Genomic DNA, 21,444 nt, shown 5'->3' with positions numbered 1-21,444 from the left:
GTACGGGTCGTAGAGATCAGGAATCGTACTCGCGAGACGATGAAACACATCTATAAATAACTCGATGGAATCATTGGATCGAGCAGACTGGAATAAAAACATTTCTTTTCGCATTAAAGTTCGGATTAAAGGGAAGCTCTGCTATTCTCGTAGATTGAGCGTATACTTTTTATTGTTTCGTCATTCATTTACATACAAATATTTTCAAGATACGTCTTAAGAAACAGTGCGTGTTCGGCATCGGTTCTTCAAACTTCGTACGTTAGTACTGCTAATTGTATTTCGTATAAATTTTCCTCGCGATCGCTTTAAACGCTAATAGAATACGCTAACGTGGCCTCGTCGAGCTTTTCTTTTCGATGAGTCTAGGATGCGTTCCGTCGTTGTCGTTGCCAGTTGTAGAACCTAGATAGTTCGCTAAGGGACGATATCGACGTTTCTCGTGACCAGACGACGCACCATTTTCGTTTGCCGCACGCACGAAGGGTGCGGCCCGCTTCTCGCAAAGTAATCGAACATGTAAACGCTGCCGTTTCGTTTCGCCACGAGGCTCGTTATTTTTACTCGTTACAACGTTCATAATTACCATATGCTTTTTCCAATTATTTATTTCTCATTTGCATCGTCGATTTACATATATTATAAACAACGACGGGAAACGGCGACGAGACCCGACGGTCGGCTAATAAGTCACGCGAACTTAAGGTATCACTGATACGCGCGCATGCGTACGCACTGGTGCACGCGATGAGACGTAACAATCGTTGTTTTCGGACAGAAGGAATAATCGGCAGAAACTGCGAGCGCGTTATCGAACTTGACGATGAGGGAGGCAGGTTGGTTGGCGAGTAAAATAAAATTTCTTTCTGCTTTTTTTCGAACTCTCGTTGCCGTTGCGTCGCACGTAATACATAAAATAGCGTTTCACTCGTTATTCTTTTATATCATACGTGTATTTTCTTGCTGCTGATACATTAATTATAATACACACCGTTTATAATGGCCCTGGACACGGTACAGTCTCGCCGATTCGGCTCGATTCGTCCCGATTCGTCCCGATTCGTTCCGATTCGTCTCGATCCGTCTCGATCCGACCCGATTCGTCGGTGTCGCAAAAACCAACGTCGATCCGTTATCGGCATGCTCTCTCTTTTGCGCTTCTTAAATAATTTCAATCGTAACAAACACTCTTTATGCTCGCGCGTTTAATCTTGTCATATTAAAATTATCCATGTATGATATATGTATATATAAATATACATATGTTAAATATAATTATAAATGCATCTAACACTAGTCGCTTTTCTCGTACCCCGTGCGATTTAGTTCATTCCCTTGAATCCATCGAACGTTCACCGTTGCCGCGCCCAAAATTTTCCCTTCTCTCTTCCTCTCTCTCTCTCTCTCTCTCTCTCTCTCTCTCGCTCTCCTTTACACGCTACTTGACATCGCCATTTGACATTCGCGTGCGCATTCATGGACACACACACGTTCGATACGCGCGCACACACAATGTCACTCATACGCGCACACATCCTCATACCTGCTCCACCTGTTGTTTGATCGTTTGAAATTTAGTCTTGCATCTTCGAACGGAAGGCTTCGTCAAATCGTTATTTTTCCCTTGTTTATTTTTTTTTTCTTCCTCAAGACAACGCAACGTTGATTGCAAGATCATTAAGTTTACCGTGGAAAGCTTAAAAAGTAGAGTAGAAACGTAAATCATTGAAAAAATATAAAAACCCCGATAAGCGTAAAAACGTTGAAAAATTGTACATTTCCGTTAGTGGAATGCGATAGACAGAGCGGAATACGTTATTTCAATGTAAAATGCATAAAATGGCAAGGAACGTTGCCGGAATATGTACTTATGTACTTATCGTTACAATAGGAGTATCGGTTTATTCAGTTCAGTCGGCTGTTGCTTAGCGCCGTATCGGTATTATTATAAAATTGATCGTTTCGTTTTCTTTTTTTTTCAATTTCACGAACGTTAAAACATCTTGAAAGAATGTTTCACGGTAAATGCAAATGGAATATGTATTGAGATCGACGTACCAGTCTGGAATTACAGTTCCGTGAAAAAGTACGTAATACAAAAGAGAAAGGTCGATCGAATAAAATCAGAAGTGAATCACATTCACGGAGAATATTTGTGCGAGAACGTGCGAAACGATGGACAATTGTTAATCATCGGTTATATCTCCGAAAGACACGCGTCGTATCGAGACATTGGCTTATCCCACGGAATAGTGACAGTGTATCGGTGATTAATACCTTTAATCTTTACTTTCCTTAGACGACTAGAAATTGAGATTTAAAATTTAGTTCGATAATACTTAACGTTATCGTTGCGCTCTTAATTAGTGCGTTAATTTAGTAAATCATTCATCACAAATCTGCCTTATGAAACAAAGAAAAAGAAAAAAAGAAGGAAAGAAAGATGTTGGTTAAATGTTAAATGCGATGAATCGTCAAAGTTTATCACGCGTCATTCGAATTTAGATACGCACATATCGTAAGTATGTCGTCGTATCGTGTCATATCGCGTCGTACATCGAATGACCGATGATATCGTAACACGTTCGAAAATACGTACATAGATATTGCGAGGAATGGATACACGATTATCTTTTCTTCTTTTTCTTCTCGCTTCTTTCTCGCGCCTCATTCTTCCTCTCATTTTCACTCTCTTTCTCGCTCGCTCGCTCGCTCGCTCTCCCCGAACTTTGTTCTGGTTGTATGCAATAAATGCCAATAAGCTGGTGCGAATCAGCGTATACACGGCTATATTATAGATACATAGAATATATATGAACTGCAACGTTAATTTTCTCATTTTCCGTGAGAATCGTACGAGAGACGATAAAAAAATATAAGAACGGAGAGTAGTATACAATATCGATAGCAAACACGATCGCCTTGTCACGACCAAGTCGGTCATTTGTCGAATTTTGAATTTGTTGTAGCGATCAATGATGCGTAAATATAAAATCGATGTAATCGTTTAACGATCGGATCATGTGGGTGTATTTAGAGAAATCTCGAATCAACCGAGAACTCGTTTATTTGAAAATTGTGTGGCAATCGATCGATGACCGCTTTCATTCTGTTCTACCTGTTTTACGGTACCGAAACATTTTCACTTGGAATGTATCGAGCTGTGCGTTATTAATGAAATCTGTACATGGAAGTAGTGGTGGTATGTACGAAAAAATCCAAGTAAGATTCGATTTAAGTTGCGTGCATTTTGATAAGAAAATTGGCAGCAAATTTTCAACAAAAAAAAAAAAAAAAAAAAAAAAAAGAAAAAAGAAAAAAGAAAAAAAGAGAAAAAGAAAGTTGCATCACCATTACGAAACAATTTAATACGAGTAAGTTCTTTCAGCCCCAATTTAAATGCATCTTAGACTAGAGAAATCTCTTTTATAAATTCTTACGTATGTTTCGCTGAGTTGAATTCCGTGATATTTACATAGAAACGCAAGCGTTTACCATTGTGCGTGGGATCAGCTTTTATGTTACGTCACGATAGGTTGCTCGATTTAACTACGAATAATACTTGTCGGAACAAGGAGAACAGCAATCGTCATTAATGAAAGAGAAATTGTACGATACCACCGAAGACTAATACGGATGCAAATGTAGGCGATCCGTGATGTGTGCTGTGCATCGAATTGGTAGAATCAGAATCGATTTTATCCAAAGTTCACGTTGCTTACTATTCGTCCAGTAAGCAACGAAAGGGTACGGTTCACTTAGAACACTAGATTAGATATAACGTACTTACACACAAACATGTCTGATATACATGGGGTATAACTGCATTCCATTTTCGCGAATACGTAGTAAAAAAAAGTCGTGTACGGTTGTCGATGATCGTTTCGATTGATCTACACAGCAGTAGAATTCTTCATTTCTTCTTCGCTTTTTAGTTCAAACTGGTCCGCGTCTCATCTTTATCTTCTACTTAGTTCTGCTCTGACAGCTGAAAATATAAAAAGAGAAAAAAAAAAGAAAGAAGACAATAGAATGCATAAACGATTTTCAAACACATTAACGCATTTGATCGAACTATCGTTACCATCTACAATCTCTTGTTTCATCTTTTGGAATTCTTTGCGCACTTCCTTGATGATCTCCGCTTTGAATGCCTCCATTTCTTGAACAGTAAGCACAGCCCCGTCGTTAACGCCGTTTACTTTCAGGAGCGTATCCTCGGAAGCAGAACCAAACCTCTTGCGGACAGATTTCGGTGATTCGGCACCGTTCGAGAATTTATTATTCGACAAACTGTTCTTATCCCATGATTTCTTATCGGGTGAACTTTCAGGTTCCTACAAAAAAAAAAAAAAAAAAAAAAAAAGAAGGAAAGAAAAAGAAAAAAAAAAGACGTGTTGCAAGTTGAAGATCGATAGCAATAAATTTGAACGCAGAAAGAATATTACGATCGAGGAAAACCTACTTGCGGTTGTTCGGGTTGTTTCTTCTCAACGGCAGCTCGTCTACGAGCTAGAGTTTTAGCCATTTCGTCCATCATAGAAGCCATTCCACCACCTCCGCCCCTTCCTAGAGTGCCGTAATTCCCGCTGTTCCCAGCACTTCCGCTGCTGCTAGTACTAGAACCGCTATTCTCCACTGGTTGTTGCGATGCCTGGAACAACATGGAAACAGTCGTGTGAGAAAGAGATAAAAATCGGTAAAGAGGAAGACGAAGGTTAAAATAAATTCAAGACGAATGATACGAACCTGCTGCTTCTTTTTAAGACGAGTCGCTTGAATCGCAGCAGCCAACGAATTGGAATCCGGCGATGGTTCGCTGGTAGCGACGGAACTTACAGATCCAGTAGAACCAGATGCGGAAAGGGGATTGAGATTGGTAGCGTTGACTTTTGGGGCAGGCGGTGGAGGAGGTGGAGGAGGAGCAGGTCCAGCCAGCGGCATCATAGGAGGAGGTTGAGGACCGGCATTGCCAATGGGAGCGTAAATATTAGGATTAACCGGTGGCACGTGATGTCCACTGCCGGGGCCGGTACTGCCACTGCCTGCATTACTTCCGCAATTAGCACCGCTGCCACCGGCACCAGTGCCAGTGCTGCTGTACTGATTCACCGAATTTGATGGTGTTCCATAAGGATTCGTAGCGGCCGAAACTGCCTGTAGTTGGTTGTTACCATACTGCGCTTGTGCCTGAGATACGACACCGTACTGAGACTGGTTCGGCTGGCCAACGTTGACTGCGACACCCACACCGTACTGGCCTGTCGTCGCGGTTCCGCTGCTCGCGTACTGACTAATCGAATTACTACTTCCATACTGATTTCCACCAGCACCACCCGTACCACTACTACTTCCACCGCCACCGTATTGGTTTGCTTGTCCTGCTTGTCCGCTGGGATACGCATTGCTAATTTGCCCGTTGTTATTGTAGAAGTTGTTTTGATTTCCGGAGGGATACTGACATGGACTTTGCCCGACGACAGCGACGGTCGCGTACTGATTACTATTTGGCGCACCTCCGTACTGGTTTCCTTGGGTACTACCGTAAATCGACTGCGCTTGAGATTGATTCGGTAGATTCGACTGAGACGACGGGGATTGCGCGTATTGGTTCATCATCATCGGGGGTGGTGGTACCGGTGCGTTAAAGTTTATCATTGTCGGTGGACACGGCGGAGCTGCCGCCGCCATAGGAGGCTGAGGCGGTGGTATCGGAGGTGCACCTCCGCTCGACATTTGTCCTGCAGCAGTTCCCATACCGCCGGTAACTTGCATCGATTGCATAACAGTTTGCTGTTGAGGTTGAGGAGCTGGCGGTGCCGACGATGTTCTGTGATGACCGGATTGCGATTGCTGTTGCATTGGCTGCTGTTGCTGCTGTTGCGCTTGATGCTGCTGCTGTTGTTGCTGTTGGGGTGGTTGCGGCGGCGCTGGTGGCTGCGGTTGTTGTTGCACGGATTGTTGAGGTGTTTGCTGTGGTTGTTGTTGCTGCTGCTGCTGCTGCTGCTGCTGCTGTTGCGAAGTAGGTTGTTGTTGTTGCGATGCGAGCGGGCAACTCGGGGAAATCGCGTTTGGACTATTTGTTGCTGTAAAAAGCACACGAATTGGAAACGTTTCTCGCGACTTCTATCCGATAATTCGTCGTTCGTTTATCGCGTTATATCGTACCTTGGCTTTGCTGAGACATTCTGCGTTCCTGAATGATCGCCACATCTTCCCTGGTCATAGTTCTGGCCAACAAATATACGATCAACTCTTTCCTCATTTTCTCAGCAATAATTTCTTTTTCGATATGTAGGTGGAGAAAAAGGCATAGAGAAAACGAACCTGTATCCCATGTCTTCGTCATATTGAGCATTAGTCGGTTGCTGTTGTTGAAAGACGGATTGCTGCTGGGTAGCTGAGGCGGGGGCAAGACTTCTCGATATGTTGCTTCCATTGCTCAACACCTACGTTAAATGTCAAACAATTACTAAATAATCTATGTTCTGATCCGTGTTTATCGATAGATAAACTAGAAGTAGAAGCGCTACGACCGTGTAGTTTAGCTTTACGTTAATTGGCGCTTCTTTTCCAACGTGTGTTCCTGTTTCTATCGGTTTAAACTCACATCGAGCGCTTGCAGCATCGCTCTGGCAAATGCGTCGGCGTCGTCCTTACTGGAGAAATTCAGACCGTATACTTGCTTGTTATCTCGCCATTGGTGAAACGTGACTGTCGCCTGATTGTACTTCAGTCCCTTGAGGATCGCGCAGTTGATGACGATCTCGTGATCCTGCAACTTTCTTCCCACCACGCGAAACGTATTGTTCACTTGGTGATGATATAATTGAACTTTGGAGAGTCCTGAAGAACTGCCACTCGGTACCCATTTTTTATTAACGTCGTCGTATACCATTACCGACGCACGAGCGGACGATATGCTCACTTCGCTGAAACATAAGGAGAGGCAGGTTTTCTTCGTTATATATCTCTGTACCTTCGCTGCCTAAAGAGCGTAGCGGTTATTTGCATGAAATAATCGAAATACAGCAAGTAAATGCTACCACGATCGATATTCTTCCGGAAGGATTTGCTGCGGTCGACGAGAATACGAGTATCGCCTCATTATTTCCTCGTTCGTTGGAATCGCGAGGAATTTTTCCCAATTTTTTCACTCATATGATTATTAACCAAGGAATTACGAGATTTCGCGTACAACGTTACGTTCGGTGTCACTTTCACCGTGCGCGGACCACGTTAAAACAGCAGCACGAGCCGCTCACGAAATGAGAACAGAACGAAACGGAATACTAAAAGATACTGCCACTTCCTTCTTTGCTCGGCGTACGATCAGACAAGCCTGGATTCGAGATAAGAGCCGGAGTAGTATCCGCGATACGCGTAGTTTTCGAGTCTTCCCGTGTCCGTTGTTGTGTGACTCCTTTTCTTTCTTTTTCTTTTTTTTTTTTTTTTTTTTTTTTTGTACAAAATAATTGGCAAAGTGTTGCGTGTGATTAAATCGATTCAACGTGTGGTTTAGAAAAACGAAACTTAGAAGAAACGATTTATACGTAATTGGCTCTGAAGAAAATCTCTGTCGTAGGAGAGACAACGCTATTCTTTTGTGTTATTTGCGTACAAGTGATAGAACAGAGGTTCGCGTCACTAGCCTCTCGCCGATCGTGTTACGGTATAACCCTTTTAAAACTATTCCCTTTTTTACATGCCCTTAACTCTCTCCTTCCTTCCTCCCTCTGTCGCTCCTTTAAAACAGCAGATGCTTTCGATCTCTGAATCGAAATCGAAACGTAAATGAAAATTTAACGTTATATCGAGAAACATACGTTTAGATATGTATTAGGGCTTAGCCAAGTGCAAATCGCGTCAAACGTGAATCATAATGTGACTCACTGATCGGCATAAATATGTTATCGAATAAATTCATTCATATCTTTTCCTATAAAGTAGTAAAAACGTGTGCCGAGGTGAATGAATCAGTGTCAGCGGCGATTACAATATCTCAGGCTCAATGTCATTGATATTTACTTTATCAGGAGTCTGTATAAAATATATAGAAAATTATTTTATAAGGATTATTTTATAAAGGTTTATTAACGATCAGGAAGAACGTGGAGGATATCGAAGATTTTAGTCCGCAGAAAAAACTGTAAAATATGCGCTTGCGTGTAGCAGATCTCTCGTCTAACATAAACAAATGTGTGCAGTGAAATTTTTCGTCCAACACTAATCCGTCTTGTGTGTGGTACACACGCGCGTATACATGAGTTGAGTTTAGATAAGGGTAACCCGAGGAAGCATGAATAGTATTCTGCTTGGACGTAAAAAGGACAGGTATGAACAAAAGTAGAAAGAAGTATCGCTTGCGTTTACTGTACACAAAGGCGTCGAGACGCAAGATTTGGAAGCAACGTCAGAATATCATCCGGCAAGCAAGACTAAAAGCGGATCAACGGATGCGTGAAAAGAATACTCGATTAGTAATGATGCAGCCGGTGAGGGTGAAAGAACTGACACGTCTCGAGATACTCGATAAAAAAATAATCGCGAAGCCCTACCCGAAATGACTCCTAGTACGTATAGATCCTTTTCGAAAAATTTGAACGCCAAAGAGGCATTGCATCGCATCGATAGACAATGGACACATCAGTGACGAAGAGTAAGAAGAGATGACCGAGCTATTAGAGGTATCCGTTGGTAGCCTACGGGACAAACAATGACCAAAGACAGAAAGAAGTTGCGTTTGAACCCATATACCGAACTCGGCTCGATTTTGTATGACTCGACCCTCTCTCTCACTCGATGCTGTGTCGTATACGTGGAACTTACTTCATGTTTGTTTCACTGGGAAGCGTATGCTATGCCTTCATGCAAGCCGTATTCCTGCTTCTGCACAGTATATCACCGATTCCATGAAAACACGCGAGATTCGGGCAGGATTTGCGGTAGTTCGACATAAATAACGTACGGCACTAACACCACCCCGACACCCTACCTATGCACATCTAGCCAGCCATATTGCCGACTCCAGGCCCATACTCCTACCACCCTTCGTCTCGATGCACACGTTTACCTAGAGGGAATACTCGAATTGCAAGCGTTAGTACGCTCTACCATTTTTACTTTCTCGCTCGTTGTCTGTCTCCTTCTTTCCTTCTCACTTTCCTTGTCTCGCTTATTTCGCTCGCCGCGTTATTTTTTCTTTCACAGAAAAAATATAAAATTCTGAGACAATATACGTCGAATCGGTCCATTCTGTTCGTGTTTCGATTCGATCGACGAAGCGTAGCTGTTTATCATTGTGAGATATAGCTATTTACTTTAACAGTTCGGATGTTGACCAGCGATACGTAGTTGAGATATTGCCATATATTACGCAATTTCAAACTCGATTATCGATGTCAGATTATCGATCGAAACAAGATTGAAATTATTTTAGCACCGATCATCGATTTATCGAGTATTAATATTTATCGATGAATTTAGATAGAATCGTAACGATACAACGAACGTGTATCGTATTATCATCGAATGGTTTGAATCGAGTAGAGCATTCTAGGATCGATATTCGTTAGGAGAAAGTTGTAACTAAAGATGTACGAAATAAAAAAGAAGCGTTTGTTAATAATTATGTACAAATAATAAATCTCTCATATGTATATCAAACAACTCTTATGGACATACATACGCAACGTACATGTGTATATACGGTTTTCATTCGGTGCATTACTAAAAAGATGCGACTAATAGCCTGTCATTTTAGAACGCAAGCGAGTACATCTCGAAAGACGTAATAATATCGTATCCGTCGTAGATGATTCGAAATGGCTGAAAGTTACAGTTTCGTATGAACCGCTAGGTGAAATTAATGGTAGCATTGAACATCAGATGGCGCGGCAATTTGAGTTCTACTTGAATACACGGGAGTTTCCACGGGCCCTGTCGCCGACGCACCTGGCGCATCGACCGAGAAACAGAAACAGCTGTCTGTTCGAAGCAACTTGGAAAATATCGTCCGTTAATCGTCGATCCAGAACCTTGTGGATCTTCGTCGCGCTGTTTGTGGAATGCGAAGTAACGAAGTCTCAGGGTATTGTGCCTGTCATCAAACGCGTACTAGCTTGCCCCTTGCTTCACCACTCTTTACCGCTTTAGGCGGTCGCTGCGATGATAACGTGCCTGCCTTTTATTTTTCCGATTTCTACGATCCGGAACGTTTCTATCCCCCTTTTCCTCTCTCTCCCTCTCGCTCTTTCCCTGTCCCCACTTGCTCGTTCTCGCGCTCTCTCTCCTCCCTGCTCTACTCTGTCTCTCTAACGAATCCTCCGTCTCCCTGTCTCTCATTCTCCCTCTCTCCTATTCGGAGTTCTTCTCGGGATCTGTGTGTGCTTCGTCAACGATGTAAACAGACTGATATTTTTTGGAGAAAATCTTCACGTCTCTCCTCCGATTTACCTTTCTGTGCGATTGTCGGTTAGTGTTGTTGCTTCGAACGCGATGGTGTCTGCGCGAATGTGACGCACCTATAGGCGAAATACGCGCGTATCAACAAGCAGCGTTTCTTCGATGACAGTGTCGTTGATCGGTTACGATTCCTAGGATAACAGTTGGACCTATCGGGAGAAAGGTATACGCACTTTTTCGGTCGCCTCGATTACTTCACCCATACTCGTTCCTTCTACGAGGTTATAGATAAGAATTCTCCCGCGCTACGGGACACGGTTGTGAAAGACGTGAAACATCGGGTCAGAATTGGAATTAAGTGACCTTAAAGCGTGAAGATCGCGATTTTAACGGATGGTTTGAATCTTTTTCAATTCCGACGTCGATTTGTGTAAGAAGAAACTGAAAGAAGATTTCAAAAGAATCGTCTCTGCCTCCACTGTGTTATAATATCATTGACAATACTCCATAGCCTTTTTTTTTTCTGTTTCATTTTCTTCATCCTAGTACTCCTTATGTCTTTCCCTCCTTTCTTTCAGCATGCTAATTATTTGTCTAATAATTTACCGTTCCTCCTACTTCAACTATACTCGGTAATTGATTTTGTTTGAAACAATAAGTCGCATTTGTTTTTACAGTGATACCAGTACGAGCAAAGCATAACCCTATGCAGTTAGAGAACGATGAAGGAGTTGTTGGTAGAAATTGGCAAATAAACATGGAAGCTCCGTTCAAATATCTAATAGTTGTGCATTAAGCATATTAGGGACATGCTTTACACGATCAGGAAGGAACTGGATGAAGGAACAAAATTATAAGGAATGATATTCTTTTTGAGTCTATTGGATGTTAGATAAACTAAAAAATGTCTGGTGATTCAGGATGGAATGCTGTAATTCACCATCCGTCAGAATTAGAATTACAGAATTGGAATTGGGAAGAAAACGATGGGGAGCAAGAAAGGGAGCTCCCTTCGACTGTTGATATGGATGCCATAAAGGGTGGCGGTAGCTGGGACCCGACTACTGAACCTAATGGTATTAATATGTTACATTAGCAGATTATGTAACTATTTTTTGATAGGCATTTACATTATCGTTTGAACGCATAGTTGAATAGAATTCTAAGAATTTCATTATTTTTTGTGGACATCAGGAACAGATTCAGTTGATTCCGAAGAAGACTCAGATTCCGACGAGGAAAGTTCTGGCGGTACCGAAGGCAGTTGTTCTTATTCGGACTCGAATTCGGATTCGGACGACGAGAGTAGCGGTGACGAGGAGGAAGATACCGGATCCAATTCGGATTGCACGTCGGAACATAGCGAGCAAACATTTTCCATTCAAAAAACGAATTTCGAACCGGTATGCACAGTAGAATTTTATAATTTCTCTTAATACTGCAAGTTTAAGTAGAGCGATGAAACGAATGATGAAACGAATGATGAAATTTGTAATTACGTTACAGGGAGCGCTTAAATTAAAAATCAGTATGAAAGGTCCGAAAAAAGAGGATTTGGAAAAAGAAAAAAATAGGAGAAGCGTACCGAAGAAGGTTAAGTCAAATCGTGGAGGAAAGGTAATTTAATGTCGATTTCTAAAAATTTGAGTTGAGTCTTCTTCCTTTAGTGCGGATATACTTTTATCTCGATTCTGTTTAGTCATCTGAATGCAGTAGCGACGATTCTGACTCGTCTGAAAGTCATTTACCCTCGCAACATACGCAGCAACAACAACAGACTCAACAGTCTCAACAGCAACAACAGCCACAGCAGCATCCGCCGCTTCAGGAAATCAATCAAGAAGATTTAGCGGCTATTTTACCGGATCAAGAGCACGAGGACGCTCCGTTTGATGGATTTGAAGATTCAGAGAGCGGTCGGTTAGTATCGAAAGCTATCGAGCGGATGTCGCTCGGCGCAGATTCAGATACGAGCGAGAACGGTGATCAGAACCCTGTACCTGTGTATAGTTCCACTTTATTGCAACAGTTTGTTGAAAAAACGGCTCTGTTATCAGAACCGAGGAAAAGGCGGAGCAAGTTAGGAAAAAAATTGAACGATTCGGAGTATCCTTGCGTTTCAAACGTATCTCCGGATTCAGGCATTCAGTCTGTAGATAACAGTCCGTTACATTTGGCAATTAGTCCTGCGAGTCCTCCAGCACCGACACAGTCCCCGGTGCAACCTGTTGTCACAAAGCCAGCGGTAAACGTAGATCGTGTTTTATATCCACCTAAACGAAAACCTGGTAGGCCGGCGAAAACAGTTTCCACGCAGCCCCGTGGCCCGGGTAGGCCAAGGTTGAAGCCAGAAATCGTAGAAAAAATAGAAAAGATAGAGAAAACAGAGAAAACTACGAAAAACGAGAGGGTCGAAAAGAAAGAGCCTGCTCCGCAACCAATAAAAGTCACGAAGGAAGAACCTTCTAAAAGAGGAAAAACGAAGTCGGCGCCACAGAAAACAGTTGCGTCTCGGGCGGATAAAGACGGAGAGAATGATACGGTTAAGAAATTAAAGGACAAACCAGCTTGTCAAAAGAAACGGACATATAACATTTCCAAACAGTGTACGCAAGCAAAGATAGGTGGAAAAAGGAACAACACCAGTTCCCCAGCGCGTGTCAAGTGCCTAAGTAGAGCTGTTACGAATAAGTACGGGAGAGAAGGAGTTCAATGCAACGGTGGAACGTATAAGAAAATGGGGAAAGATAAGCCTGGTCCAGGGAACAAGACAACTACGTTACGACGACAGAAACAATCGGTTTGCGAGCGAGTTTCGAGCGATAGAAAGGCGATCAACTCGAAGAAAAGAACTCTCAAGGAAAATAGAAGCAGTACAGTTCCCTTGGCTAAGCGACAGGCGTCGTTAAAGAAAAACGTAGCGCCGGTTACGCGACGTGTATTGAAAGAAAATAAAAGTACTAAGAAAGCGGCTGCTGGATTTGAAACGAATGGCGTTGGTGTCCAAACTTTAATATCTTTACCCGTTGGCGAGGTATTAAAGTCCGAGAAAGTTGAGAACGTAACGAACAAATGTGACAAGGCGACACAGCCTATACACAATCATTGTCACAAACATCATCATCACAAGCATCGCAGACGATTGTTGTTACCGCCTAAGAATCCTATACGTATCCATCCGTGTCTCATAGAAGAGTTAGAAAAGTTGATCGAAGAATTTTCTAGATCGTGCAGCTTAGGTAGGAATAATTCAAATTCTGGATATTCCGAATTACCGCAAATTTTTCGCGTAAAGAAATTAACGAAAAAGAGGAAAGGCGGCGATATTACCACGAACGATGATCAGAAATTAAAGAGGCGCCTGAAGAAGGAAAAGATACTGTCAGGGACGGATTCGAAGAACAGTATGAATGCAAATGCAAACTCGAATCCAAATGAGCAAAGGTTACCATTAAAAAAGAGACATTATCACGTGTCCAGTCCTCACAGTTCACAAAGTTCGAACGCAAGTGGCACTGACGTGGCTGTCAACGAAGCGAATTCTACCGAAAGTCACATCGAAGAAGCGATCGAAGCTACGATAACGAGATACGGAGGTAGCTCTGCGTTCTCCTTCCAAGAAGATTCCGTACCTGTTACTCCTAAGAAAAGACATAGGGATACCGAAGCTGGAAGTCCTGATAAATCGAGCGCAGCGTGTTCCGATTTGTTGGAAGAGAAACCCTTGAGTCAGATAGAAGTACAACCGCGACGTAAAAAAAAGATCGTCAAAGATCTTCGTGTGACAGTTACGAAATTACCCGTTGAGAGTCATGCCGCTTTGGAAAAGGCTGAAAAAATAGACAAGTCCGAGAAAGCTGATAGCAAAGCCGAGAAATCGGAGAAATCGTCGAGCGATTCTAGAAGTTTGAAGAGTCGCTCGGAAAAAGGCAGTAAAAGCGAAAAGGTAGTTTTAGAGAAATTAATAAAAAGCGATAAAAATCAGGCGGATAAGATTGAGAAAAGAGATATTTCGCCAGACCATGTTCGCTTGGAAAAAAATATAAAGATCGATGCGGCGGATTTTAACGCGACGGAGAGCTTTGATGAGAATGAAACTGCGAACGAAATTAAACCGTCGCAAAACAGTCTCAATCCAAATGTTCCAAATCCCATGAATTCCACTGCTGTATTGGTTCTGGCTAAGAAGAAAATGAGACGTCGTAAAGCTATAAATCGTACAGGTTTCCCGACGTTAAAGAAAAAGAAGAAAAGATCATTGAATGCAAACGAGTCGGATCCGTCGAAAACCGCAGTTTTATCTAACGAAGATGCTACTGCGGAGGCCGGAGCTGACGGTGAGAATTCAACGAAAGAAGGAATCGAGGATTCGGTAGTGGACAGCAAGACAAGCGTGTTAAACAACACCGAGATACAAGATGTATTTACCGAAGAGCTTTCTACTAAGCACAGTAATAACAACGGTAACAACAGCCTGGTGCAAAGTCGAGTTCAATCGAAAGCTAATTCGAATGGAAATCAGGAAGAGACGAATTCACCAAAGTCAGAGACGAATGGTCAAGTTCGTCCTGATGAACTTTCTGAACCTCGATCTGGTCAATTGAGAGTTCGCAAGGATCTTGTAGAGACAGATAGCGACAATGCGTTGAACAAGCTATGTCCTGTTAAGTTTGAAAAGATCCAAGACACGAGATCGTACGACGAAAATGCACCCTTAGAGGAGTCCCTCGAAAGATTCGCCGCGAATCAACGCGTTGCTGAATTGAACGAAGATAACGTAAAGAAGCTCGAACGCGCGAGCTCTCAAACGAACATCAAAACGGAACATACAAGCTCTTTCAACGGTAATCAAAAAAAGCGACGAGGTTCTTCGAGTCCCTGCAATTTGACTCCTAGAAATCTGAAAAGATTACGTAGTTCTGGTTACGATACGGAGAACGACATCCTCCCTAATAGCGACATTCTTAACGACGATCACGAGGTGGGAAAGCACTCGAGCTCGACGCATACAAGAAAGAAACAATCCCGATGGAAGAAACGTTACTTACAGGGAGGCATTTTGCAGGAGTACGGCAAAGACTTTGAAGGGAAAACGCGTGGTAGCATGGAGAATAACAGTGGAAGAAATAAGGTCGTGTGCGAAACCAACGAGTCTGCATCTGCCGCTTTGTTATCCGCCACGTATCATTGTGGCAAGCTTTTACGACAAAGGAAAATGCCGTTTCAATTGCCATATGATTTATGGTGGTTACATACGCAATCCAGGCTACCTGGTAGAGAATCGGTTCCATCGTGGAATTACAAGTAAGCATACAGCGTGCGTTATTGAATTATGTTTATCGTTTTATAAAATTATTCAACTATTTTGACATTTTATAGGAAAATTCGTACTAATGTCTACTACGACGTCAAACCTACTACGGTTTACGAAGCGCAAGCTTGCGAGTGCAAACCGGAAAGCGGCTGCGGAGATGACTGTATCAATCGCATGGTCTTTAGCGAGTGTTCTCCGCAGCTTTGTCCCTGTGGCGAAAAATGTGAAAATCAAAAGATACAGAAACACGAATGGGCACCGGGTTTACAAAAATTCATGACGGAGGATAAAGGTTGGGGCGTGAGGACTCAGCAGTCTATCAAGTCTGGGGTCTTTATCCTCGAATATGTTGGGGAAGTGGTGTCCGAAAGAGAATTCAAATCAAGAATGGCGACCAGGTATATTAAGGCCACGTACAATGGTTTTGCGTAAATATAACATCCAAATTCATTTTCTTTCGCTTATCGTGTAACAGGTATGCCAATGATACGCATCACTATTGCCTGCATCTCGATGGAGGCTTGGTAATTGATGGTCATCGTATGGGAGGTGATGGAAGGTTCGTAAATCATTCTTGCGAACCTAACTGCGAGATGCAGAAGTGGAGCGTCCATGGTCTTCCGCGTATGGCGCTGTTCGCTTCTAGAGACATTAAACCGGGGGAAGAGTTGACATATGATTATAATTTTGCGCTGTTTAATCCATCCGAGGGACAAGAATGCAGATGCGGTAGTAGCGCTTGCAGAGGAGTGATTGGTAATGGCACAACGTTTCCCGTTATAATCCTTCTTTTTCTATATAATAAATTCATCCTGTTTTCATAGGTGGAAAGAGCCAAAGGGTTTCGAAAAGTATTACTTCCATTCCGTCGCAATTGGAGCCCACGGAGAGGCGGTCAGTCGGAAGACCGAGAAAAAACGTGCGAAAATCTAATACAGTGCAGTCTGTTAACTCGAAAGGCATTTGTAAATCTCGAAAAGTGGGCGATTCTAATCTGATTCATGCGCCTGTGCTAAAACCTATGTCCCACCAGCAACGGTGCTTTGCTCAGCAACATCATTGCTTCCTGTTAAGAAATTTAGAAAAAGTCAGACGAGTTAAATTGTTGGTAAATCAAGTACAAATGCAAAATGGTAAAATGAAATGCGGTAACGCGACAGCAGTAAAAGAAAAGAGTTCGGGCGATGCTAAGATTCAATCTGATGCATTTTTCTCGCAATTAACTGCTCTGACTAATACAAATACACGTACTGTGCGAACTCGACGACTAGCTCAAGCTCAAGATGATCCAGAAGTGCATAAAACTGCAAAATTGGCCAAGGTAAGGCAAATTTACGATCTTTCTATTCATAATTCATTAACTTGTTATAATTTGTTCATTTATAATTAATCAACCTTCAGGTATTAAAAGATTTATATAGTATCGTGGCGACTGCGAAAGATGAGAATGGACAATTATTATGTACACCATTTATCACATTACCTTCGAAGAGAAAGTTGCCTGACTATTATGAAAAAATATCAGATCCTATAGATTTGACAACAATCGATCAGTGTATTGGTACAGGTCACTATAAAACTGCAGAACATTTTGATCATGATATGATTAAACTTTTTGACAACAACGTAAGGTTTTTCGGGAGAACCTCAGAGATGGGTATCGCCGCAGCTAGACTTAGAAAATTATACTTAGGAAGCAAGCCCGATTTCGTAGATGCAATAACGGAAGCAACAGGTTGTCCTCCATCTCAAAGCTTTCTACCTCCCCGTGGTTCAACTGCGGGCGAAGAAGACGTTATCAGGTGTATTTGTGGCCTGCATAGGTACGCGTGAATTGCAATTTCTATCATAGATTTGGTTGTTGTTGGAACTACTTGTAAATCTTGCTTCATGATCATAGGGACGAAGGCTTGATGATTCAATGCGAACGCTGTCTTGTATGGCAACATTGCGATTGCGTTAAAGCTGATACGAGCATAGAATCTTATTTGTGCGAGAGGTGTCATCCACGTCCCGTGGATTTAGAAATTCCACTAGAGGGTGACGAGGAAGAAGAGGGCAAAAAACACTATGTTACTTTGATGCGTGGTGATTTACAACTTAGGCAGGGCGACACAGTTTACGTGTTGAGAGATACTCCTGAAAAGCATACGTACAAAACCATTCAAAAACCGGATTACGAGCAAATGGACATCTTTAGAATCGAGAGACTTTGGAAAAACGCGGAGTAAGTAACTTCGTATGCATCAGTTTATTAGAGGTTTGAAAATGGTATGCTTTGTGTTATTGATATTCGATCGTTCCTGATTCAACAGAGGCGAAAGATTTGTATTTGGCCATCACTATTTGAGGCCACACGAAACGTATCACGAACCAACTAGAAAGTTCTATGAGAATGAAGTTGTATGCGCGCCACTTTACGAAGCCGTTCCATGCGATTTGGTTGCTGAACGCTGTTGGGTTCTTGATCCTCACACGTATTGTAAAGGTAGTGATTCTCATCCTTTTATTTAATCATACGGTAGATAGATACTCTTAAAAATATCTCACTTATCCTTGCCTCTTTCTTAATAAAGGACGGCCAGTTGGTTCTACTCCGGAACATACTTATGTTTGCGAGTATCGCGTCGATCGTGCTGCACGATTATTTACAAAAGTTGCAAGAGCTAGGCACCAAGTTTGTACAAAACCGTATGCATTTGAAACGTTCCCACAACGTATTAAGCACTATCGTACATATTTGGTAAGTATCGAATTACTACTAATGAAGAAAGTTGTGAGAATGGACACTGCAATTTTTTGTAAATTATGTACAGCCTCATAGTCTCGAAGGAATTCAAGTTGGAGGTAAAATGAATAAAGAGAAAAAGAAAGTTAATAGTCAAGATGTCGATACTAATCACAAGTCTGAATCGAGTGAAAATACGAAAACACACGTGAAGGATCAACAAAAATCTTCTACGAGTAAGGGTAGACGAAGATCGAATGAGATTTTACCCATTGTTACACCTGCTACGTTATGTGCCCAGGTAATCATCGGAATATTATCAATCGATATTGTATTCAATGGTGCCTTAACTTTTGGCAATTCAATTCTCATATTTTAATATTAATATTATCTTAACGTGTGTTACGTTAATTATCTTTAGAGAGAAGAGCAAAAAAGAAGATTGAACAACATTTTAATCGGTCTGTTACAAAAAATGCCGAATAAAAAGGATCCTTTGGATTTGTCGTTTTTATTAGAAAGAAACAGACGAAATCGTAAAAGGCCAGGTGGACTAAATCCGTGACATTGGATTATACATGATCGATAATAAGGCATTATCTATACACATATATGTGTTGTGTGTGTATGACAGCCACACATCAGGCAGATGCGCGCGCGCACATATAAGTAACGCATAGGTAACACATGCCACTGCTAATTTCTATCGCAGTCAAATCTGTAATCAAAGTGATTCACACCGATCGATCCTTTCATTTCGCTATACGGTAATCGATGTCATCTGAACCGTTTTATAAGAAAAACGGTAAACAACGCGTCTCCTTCTTCTTACACTATGACCCGTCCATTCGTATAATTTAATCTTAATCACGAAGGCTACTCCTATCGAAGAACATTTTATCGATTGAGATCGTTTTATATGTTGTTTCTACATGTTTTGAACTATAGAAAATTATCTATAGTCTTTTGGCATCGTTTTCGTATTTTAGACTATCTTCTTCGCTTACGCTGGAAGTTAGTACGTAGTACGTATCGAGATTAAAACGAGACATTTGACAAAATCGAACAGAACGTCGAGGAAATAATAATGTTCGATACACTTTCTTTCTTTTGGAATATTCCAAATTTAAAGTCTCTAAAATGTTCAATATCATAGGGGTGTATTGTGTTAATCAACTGAAGTCAAGAAGTCCCGTACGTGGAACAACGTATCTCTCATATCGAATCTAACGAGAGTTACTGTTTCTAATATAATTCTAATATAATTAGGATTACGAAATTGTATAAAAGTAATTTGTAAATTTCTTTCATAGTGGATATATTTAAGTGTACAAATTATACATTACTCGGGATTGAGGAAAATGACAACAGCACACACAAAAAAACTGTGGAATAAGAAAAAATCGAATACATGCGCGAGGCTTTATTGCACAAATGTATCATTATATTTTTCATAGTCCCAGTGTTATTTGAATTAAGTGTAATATATAGGTTTTTAAATTAATAGATAAAACTTTACTAACATATATATAAATAAATATATATATATATATAAATATTTAATTTATTAATTATCGCGATGGAATATAGCTAGTTGTTGCTATAACGACGAATATACGCAGGATTTCGTATTTATTGTTACATTATACAGTTAGTAAATTCATATTATTAAAGATATTTAATACATATGTATAAGTCTCATTTATATATCATATGTTTCTACGTTTTTGCACAGTATCCGAGGCATTTTTATTGAATGAAAATGATATTACAATGTCCTATTCTGTTTCTCGATGTAAGTTGGAAGTGTACCAACATAGCGTAGTCACACCGCAAAAATCACCATGTAATAGATCTTTTGTAGCATGACAAAAGGGGGGTGCCTATCTTTATACTAATTATAAGTAGAAATTAGTGAATTGAGAGTAGAATTTTAAATTTGAATTTATTCTTTTAAAAAAATATTATGAATGATTTTTATGAGTGATGAATTTTGTAATGTTAATTTCCTTTATATAAAATGAATGTAAAACTTTTATCTCTTATGCAAAAACGATATTTATAGTACAATGAATGTCTCGAATAAAAGGGTATTATTTTTTCTTTTTTCTCTTTTTTTTTTTCTCTCGACAATAAATCATAAAATGTTGATATTACTTTAAAATTTAAGTTATTTTAACGAATTATAAAGATTTATCTATATGAGAGGCAGCAAAACAATTAGAAGAGCTTACGGTTAACCGGTAACCTTGCACGATAAAATATCTGCGCAATTACACGAAATACAACGTTACAAATGTCGTTAGACAAACGATATCGCGTACATGTAAATCACTTTAATTAATTTAAATCCATATTTGTAGATTAACAAAGTCAACATAATAGATTATGTTGACCATTATATTAAGCGTGCGTGAAGACTGATTTACTGTTACAGGATATTTCTAGCAGGTAATTGCGCTGATTAAATCTGGGTTGTAAATAATTTAAATTCTAAATAAATAGAAGATATTTTTTATTTTTACGAATAAGTTTGTACACTTTCGTCAACAAGTAAATTCTTCGATTAAGAATAAATTCTGCGAGATTATTCTTATTCGATCGTATAAGAAAAAAAAAATTTTGTTCACTGACTTACGATTTAATGTTATTACATGTTATCGTTTGATCTTGATCGACTTCTAGCCGTATGATAGTGTGCGATGACGGAGGTTCCTCGTACTTTCAACTTTCATTCTTGCAAACTTTATCATAATTGTTGAACGTTCGATGAGCACCTTAATTCGAAATCTCGCAAACTGTACAAAGTATTTTAGAAAAAGGAGGTACAAAGACAATCATCCTGTAACTACGAGAAAGCGGTTTTTCGGTACGATTGAAATAGCGAGCATAAACTAAAACGAGTACGGTTGCTTTATTCTTCAGTTTGTTGCAACAAGAGAAAATATAACAAAGCGAAGAAAAGATAGAATTGAGATGCGGGGGGGGGGGGGTGAAG

At 40.8% G+C, this 21,444-nt stretch overlaps 2 protein-coding genes across 9 annotated transcripts; one reads left to right on the top strand and one right to left on the bottom strand.

Annotated features, from left to right (window-relative positions):
* Positions 1 to 150: 150 nt before the first annotated feature.
* Ena (ENAH actin regulator enabled) lies at positions 151 to 9,130 on the bottom strand. 3 transcript variants are annotated; one of them, XM_072013754.1, is made up of 8 exons: positions 8,830 to 9,130; positions 6,611 to 6,932; positions 6,328 to 6,449; positions 6,169 to 6,230; positions 4,750 to 6,086; positions 4,466 to 4,654; positions 4,085 to 4,337; positions 151 to 3,988 (listed from the first exon to the last, which is right to left on the bottom strand). In XM_072013754.1, exons 1-8 carry the CDS (start codon positions 8,832 to 8,834, stop codon positions 3,960 to 3,962), a joined length of 2,319 nt encoding a protein of 772 aa, XP_071869855.1. In that variant the 5' UTR covers positions 8,835 to 9,130; the 3' UTR covers positions 151 to 3,959. The 3 variants fall into 3 exon arrangements, with proteins under 3 accessions (XP_071869855.1, XP_071869853.1, XP_071869854.1); XM_072013752.1 differs by lacking the exon at positions 8,830 to 9,130 and adding an exon at positions 7,047 to 7,392; XM_072013753.1 differs by lacking the exon at positions 8,830 to 9,130 and adding an exon at positions 7,050 to 7,392.
* Positions 9,131 to 9,829: 699 nt separating this feature from the next.
* On the top strand, positions 9,830 to 21,431 carry Ash1 (histone-lysine N-methyltransferase ash1). Of its 6 annotated transcripts, XM_072013698.1 has the most exons (15): positions 9,830 to 10,090; positions 11,082 to 11,480; positions 11,599 to 11,807; positions 11,911 to 12,021; positions 12,104 to 15,385; positions 15,470 to 15,708; positions 15,784 to 16,116; positions 16,194 to 16,474; positions 16,543 to 17,039; positions 17,120 to 17,541; positions 17,619 to 17,945; positions 18,034 to 18,206; positions 18,295 to 18,461; positions 18,535 to 18,747; positions 18,868 to 21,431. In XM_072013698.1, the coding sequence occupies exons 2-15, from the start codon at positions 11,309 to 11,311 to the stop codon at positions 19,009 to 19,011; spliced, it is 6,570 nt and encodes a 2,189-aa protein (XP_071869799.1). In that variant the 5' UTR covers positions 9,830 to 10,090; positions 11,082 to 11,308; the 3' UTR covers positions 19,012 to 21,431. The 6 variants fall into 6 exon arrangements, with proteins under 6 accessions (XP_071869799.1, XP_071869796.1, XP_071869793.1 ...); XM_072013695.1 differs by having other exon boundaries at positions 9,831 to 10,074; positions 12,104 to 15,708; XM_072013692.1 differs by having other exon boundaries at positions 9,831 to 10,090; positions 12,104 to 15,708.
* The last annotated feature ends 13 nt before the right edge of the window (positions 21,432 to 21,444 follow it).

Source organism: Bombus fervidus, chromosome 12 (assembly GCF_041682495.2).
Source record: "Bombus fervidus isolate BK054 chromosome 12, iyBomFerv1, whole genome shotgun sequence".
NCBI classification, from domain to species: Eukaryota; Metazoa; Arthropoda; class Insecta; order Hymenoptera; family Apidae; genus Bombus; species Bombus fervidus.
The sequence above is the reverse complement of the archived record's forward strand: the minus strand, read 5'-3'. Positions and strand labels throughout refer to the sequence as shown.